The sequence below is a fragment of the Colobus angolensis genome, unplaced genomic scaffold (assembly GCF_000951035.1).
Source record: "Colobus angolensis palliatus isolate OR3802 unplaced genomic scaffold, Cang.pa_1.0 Scaffold76, whole genome shotgun sequence".
NCBI classification, from domain to species: domain Eukaryota; kingdom Metazoa; phylum Chordata; class Mammalia; order Primates; family Cercopithecidae; genus Colobus; species Colobus angolensis.
This window is the reverse complement of record NW_012121376.1, coordinates 5,611,882-5,617,872: the sequence shown is the minus strand read 5'-3', so window position 1 is coordinate 5,617,872 and position 5,991 is coordinate 5,611,882. Positions and strand designations below refer to the sequence as shown.

Genomic DNA, 5,991 nt, shown 5'->3' with positions numbered 1-5,991 from the left:
ACCTCATGATCCGCCCGTCTCGGCCTCCCAAAGTGCTGGGATTACAGGCTTGAGCCACCGCACCCGGCCCCACAGCTGTTTTAATACAGAAAAAGAGTGATGTCCACTCAAGGTGAACCTGAGGCTAAGCAGCGTGTTTGTAAATGGAATAAGGGAATTACGGTGTATAAAACAGTTGCTAAATTGGATTTCTAGTGGACAGTTTAATTCGTAGGAGACTGTTGTCTCTGAAAGGAATATCTTGACTCCCTGAACAGCCATTGAACATGCGCAGTGATGTGTAGGGTCAGCATTAGATGCTGGGGATGCAGAGAGGACTGAGACGCAAGTTCTGCCCAGACATCTTTCTGTCTAGTGTCTGAGACACCTTGCTGCTAATGAGACACACCTGGCTAACAGTGTTTAAGGAAAAAAGGCTGTATCTCTCAAATCCATTCTCTAATAATGATACTGTGTTCACATTTTTTTGTTTCTCATTAAAATAGGTAGTTCTTGTGTTCCCTAATTCTGTTCCACCCAGGAAGATTAAATGTTGCTGTTTGAGGGAAAAGATTAATTTCAAAAGAGTTTTAATTAAATAGTGTACTTGATGTTGAACTGAATGAAGCCTTAACAGTATGCATTTTCTTTGGATATGTGCTTTATTGAAGGGATTTTAAATGCTCTCCCAGAGTAGAGCATATGAAATGATTTGAATATTCTTCACTAGATGTCGTTGATTTCTGAAATATGCTTCTTCCCTCTTTCAGAGTTACTGGAGAATGTAACCCTAATCCATAAACCAGTGTCGTTGCAACCCCGCGGGCTGATCAATAAAGGGAACTGGTGCTACATTAATGCTGTATCCTTCCTGGACGCCGTCCGCAAGGCCAGCGTGTTGCAGCTCTCCCTCCTTTGGGTGCATGTGACTTAGTTCAGCCTCCGTGGGCCATCTAGCCCTACATTTGAATCCCCAGGCCTGGTTTATTATTACTTGGTCTGCCTACCTTGCTTATAAACAGGGTTATTCCTGGCCACAGTCCATCTCCCTCTAAAAGAGAGGATCTGTTGGCATATGAATGAGGGCTGCAGACAAGCTGACTCTCATTCGAGTGGTTACAGATCATAGGGCAGAGCCCCCACTTACAACTGGAAATTTGGTTTTAACTCATTGAACTATCTTGGATAAGTCAAGTTCTTGAATACAAACGATTGACTGCTTCGTAGATCCTCATATGGACATCACAGGACAGTTACCCTAGTAATGATTTGGTTTATTCCTTTTTGTGGTGACATGTCTAAATAGTTCAATGTCCTTAACTTATTTAGGTTTTTAGAGATGTTCTTGGTGCTAAACGTGCCTTTAGGAAATGTGGTGTGTCTGTTTCATTTCCTTTACGCTTCCTTACTGCCGCTATGTAGACACTGCAGGCACTGGTTGCTTGCCCTCCGATGTACCACCTGATGAAGTTCATTCCTCTGTATTCCAGAGTGCAAAGGCCTTGTACGTCAACACCCATGATAGACAGCTTGTAAGTAAGGTGGTGAAAGATGTGTTATGTGGTGGGGGTTTTTTCCCCTCTGATAATTAGAATTGAAATAGTTTAGTAAAGCTCTTGATTTCCCGCCAGTGAGTCTTATAATTTTGTCTTTTATAAAAAATAGACTGTTCGTGATTTTATATGGAAGTTAACCAGAAATGGAATTGGAGCATTGTTATCTGTGTTCTTTAGATTCAGTAGAAAATATTTTAGTGTTTACCAGCATATATCACTTAAAATAGACCAAAAATGCATCTAGAAAAGACTTGAGTTCACTAGGTATTACAGCACTGGTTACCTAAAATATACTATACTCGTATAGCTGATATTCTACTTAGCCATCAAAGGTCTGTAGTAAAAATATATATATACTGTTTAAAACTGCACTGTTTAACGTTTTTTCCCCATGTTTAGTGTTCGGCTAATGAATGAGTTTACTAATATGCCAGTACCTCCAAAACCCCGACAAGGTTAGTAAAAATGAGTTTTGTTGATGCTATTACATATTGGGAGTTATGGAGACAGATGACTTAAATTTGGTAAATTCATTCATGGTGGGAAGAAAATGTCTACACCTGTGCCATTCTCAGCATTCAGCCGGGTGGGAGGTGGGGGAATTTTGATGATGTTGCTTTTTTCATCATTTGTGACTTCACTGTAGTTAGGAAAACCTGTGTCCTGTTTCCATTGCAGCTCTTGGAGATAAAATCGTGAGGGACATTCGCCCGGGAGCTGCCTTTGAGCCCACATATATTTACAGACTCCTGACAGTTAACAAGTCAAGCCTGTCTGAAAAGGTTTGAGACTTCTCTGATGTCGCTAGTATCAAGTGTTGCCTTTTTTTCCAGTGTTTGTGTGGTAACTGTTGCTTATTCGATATTTGCCCTCTGTCTCCAGCGCTGTAAGTAGATGTAGGTTTATAACAGAGTCCATTGCTTGGATGATCACACTCTTCATCATCTGACCTTGCTCAGATAACTTTTATGGCGCACCAAGCACTGCTGTCAGTACTTTACGTATATTAACTTAGTCGACTTTGTGAATAAAGTATGATTATGGTCTCCTTGTTACAATTAAGAGAAGTGAATCCACTGTCTACGGTCATATAGCTAATGTGCATGGCAGAACCCAGCTTTCAAGACAGCTTTCTCTTAACCACTGCACTGTATGCCACTGGGGTAGAGTGGAGTGTGTTGGGCCTGGAATGATGGCAGTATTCAGAAGAGCTTATGTCTTTATCATACTTATAGGCTTTAGTAGCTATTTGATGTACTTGATTCCTTTACCTAAATTTTTTTAAAAATCATATATTTTGTTACTACAGGCATGGGACCAAGGGGCCAGGGCGCCCTTATAAAAGGTCCTGGGGCAGTTGAGAGTGAATTGAGCCACCCTTAGCACAGTTAACTGAAGCATTTCTTTCCTCCCAGACTGAGTTGGTGAGGACTCAGTACAAGCAGTTGAAATGATGCTTAGGGAGATGTATTCAGAGAGAAAACTGGTTGAGAAAATGCCATTTAAGTCAAGATTACTTGAAGCTTCCTTGCTTTGAAGAAGAGTGAATGTTGAGGGCATCGTAGCAGGATACCACCAGGGGCAGCATAGATTTTTAAGCTCTTTAAGTGTTTATAATGCAACTTTTGGTATTGGCTTGGAATTATTTCCTAAGTAATGGGAACATGGTATTAGGGGTGCAGAACTGGAATAAAGTGTGCCTCTGCCCTCAGTGAGGGAATGAGATAAATGAATAGTCAACAAGAGAAGTACAAAGATACAGAGATACCTTAGAATCCAGAGGGGCCACCTAGCTCAGGTGGAGGCAAAATAAAGTGGGTGCTCAGGAACCCCTCTAGGATCATGCACAGAGATAATGCAATGAACAAAAGCATCTTTTTAAGGTGACATTAATATGGGATGTGTTGGGCTCCCCAAGACCACCCTGAGGTTTGGGTGATTCACAGGAAGGACTCAGAAAATGCAGAAGCTGGTACACCTGTGGCTATGGTTTATGACAGCAGAAGCATGCAAAGCAGTCAGGAAGGGAAAGGACAGATGAGACGGGGCCTAAAGGAAACCTCCAGACTCCTCTCCCAGTGTAGCCAGAAGGCTGTGCCTAACTGTTCCAGCACCAGACTGTGACCACACTTGTGAAATGCCGCCTCCCAAGGAAGCTCATTACAGACTCCGGGTCCAGAGTTTTTCTGAGGGCTGGCCCCATAGGTACCATCTGCCTAGCTTGAACCAAAAGTCCAAACTCCCAAAACAAAAGCAAAAGTGTTAGCAGAAAGCACATTGCTTGCACAAACAGGTTTAGGCAGAATCCCATATCAGTTACTAGACTGATGGGGACCTTGCTGAAAACCAAGTTCCCAGATACCAGCCAACGTTGCAAGCAGGCCTTTCCAAGGAGAGCCACCCAGGCCTGCTGTGAAAAGTCTTCAGCACACTTTGGCTGTGCCAGTTTTTGCCCTTTGCTGCACATGTGCAGAGCATGCACTCACGTGAACAGCTGCTGTCCACGTCTACTATTTGGAGAGGGCAAGTAAACTTGAATGCAGTAGATGCTTCAGACAGAACAGTTTGCAGGGCCTTGGAACAGGCAGTTGTGCTGTGAAGAGTGAAATATGAACTGATGATAAGTAACAGAATCAAAACACTCCTGATGTGGGATTATTAAACTCTTGGGTGACTCATCTGTGAATGATTTTGCTGATGTATGTGCAAAACAGCTAATGCTTTAAATCAGTGAAGTTTTTCCACATATAGTTTGAGTTCTTTCCCGTGTAGTTGTCCATCATCAAAGACAGAAGCAGATACAGGGCTGCTTAGTTCACTGCTCAAGTGGTAACAGTAGTTGAACAGTGAACTGGCCCTAGACATCTAGTTCTTCGTCTTCTATTTCTTTTACCCAAGACAGAATTTTTTTTTTTTTTTTTAGTGACTTTTTTGTGATAAAGTCAATGTGGCAGGGTGTGGTGGCTCATGCCTGTAATCCCAGCACTTTGGGAGGCCAAGGCAGGCAGGTCGCCTGAGGTCAGGAGTTGGAGACCAGCCTGGCCGACATGACGAAACCCCATCTCTACTAAAAATACGAATATTAGCCAGGTATGGTGGCACACGCTTGTAGTCCCAGCTACTCGGGAGGCTGAGGCAGGAGAATCACTTGAACCCGGGAGCTGGAGGTTGCACTGAGCCGAGGTTGCACCACTGCACACCAGCCTGGGTGACAGAGTGAGACTTTGTCTCAAAAAAAAAAAAAAAAGTAATGTATATTTATTGAAGAAAATTTTGAAAATACAGAAAAGTATAAATAATAAAAGTCCCCATTTAGAGATACGTGTTTAATCTGTTTGTCCTTTTCTTCCCACTCTTGGGATTTCAGCTATGCAAGGAAAACCCATGTCATCGTGTCATTGTTTGGAAATACTTTACATCTTCCATTTCAGAGGAGGCATGGTTGGACTTTGCAAGTACTGTATGTCCTGCAGGCCTTGGACAGTGATCAGTTCACACTAAAGTGATTGTATTTGACCTTTTCAGGGTCGACAAGAAGATGCTGAGGAATACTTAGGCTTCATTCTAAATGGACTTCATGAGGAAATGTTGAACCTTAAGAAACTTCTCTCACCAAATAATGAAAGTAGGTTATGGTCCACTTGCCCCACAGAGTTGTGCAAGAGTTCGCTGTAAACAAGTGTTGCATGCTCATATGTTGTGTTGCTTCCCTGCCCCTCGGTCGTGTTCCCTTCAAATAGCATTTATTCCTTACGATAACTTACACCATCAAGAAGGTTATATTTAGGTAAATTACAGTTTATCCCGAACTTCTGCCATTTTCCTTCAACTTTTAATTAGGAAAATGATCAAGCATATAGAAAAGCTGAAAGAATCGTTTGATGAATACCTTTATAATTGCTGAGTATAGTTTTAAGCATTTTTCTGATGCTATACACACATTGTGTGTGTGTGTGTGTGTGTGTGTGTGTATATATATATATATATGTACTATATCTGTCCTATCTATCCGTCCATATATACATACATACACATACATTTTCCCTGAATGATTCAAAGTTAAGTTGCAGCTAACAGTCTAGTTCATCCCAGGTGCTAAAGCATCCCCTGAGAATCCGCTCCTGCATAACCACAGTCCCTTATCTAACTGAGAAAACCAACTGTAATGACATTGTTATACCGACTTTGCAGAGCATCTTCAGATTTCTCCAGTCAATCCCAGGAATGTCTTTTCTAGGAGTTTATGTAAGCAAGGATCCAGTGGTGGTGCGCGTGTTGCGATTGGTTGCTGTGGATCCAGTGGCGTTGCGCCTGTTGCACTTGGTTGCCGTGGATCCAGTGGTGTTGTGCCTGTTTTGATTGGTTGCCGTGGATCCAGTGGCGTTGCGCCTGTTGCCGTTGGTTGCCATGGATCCAGTGGCGTTGCACCTGTTGCAGTCGGTTGCCGTGGATCCAG

The 5,991-nt window shown here is 42.5% G+C and overlaps 1 protein-coding gene across 1 annotated transcript in view; it reads left to right on the top strand.

Moving 5' to 3' along the window:
• Positions 1 to 5,991, top strand: part of USP10 (ubiquitin specific peptidase 10) — a 75,912-nt gene that overhangs the window by 55,678 nt on the left and 14,243 nt on the right. The window contains exons 5-9 of the mRNA XM_011928089.1: positions 750 to 841; positions 1,402 to 1,511; positions 1,935 to 1,990; positions 2,214 to 2,317; positions 5,061 to 5,199. Of these exons, the coding sequence (XP_011783479.1) occupies positions 750 to 841; positions 1,402 to 1,511; positions 1,935 to 1,990; positions 2,214 to 2,317; positions 5,061 to 5,199 (501 nt within the window). The remainder of the gene's footprint in view (positions 1 to 749; positions 842 to 1,401; positions 1,512 to 1,934; positions 1,991 to 2,213; positions 2,318 to 5,060; positions 5,200 to 5,991) is intronic.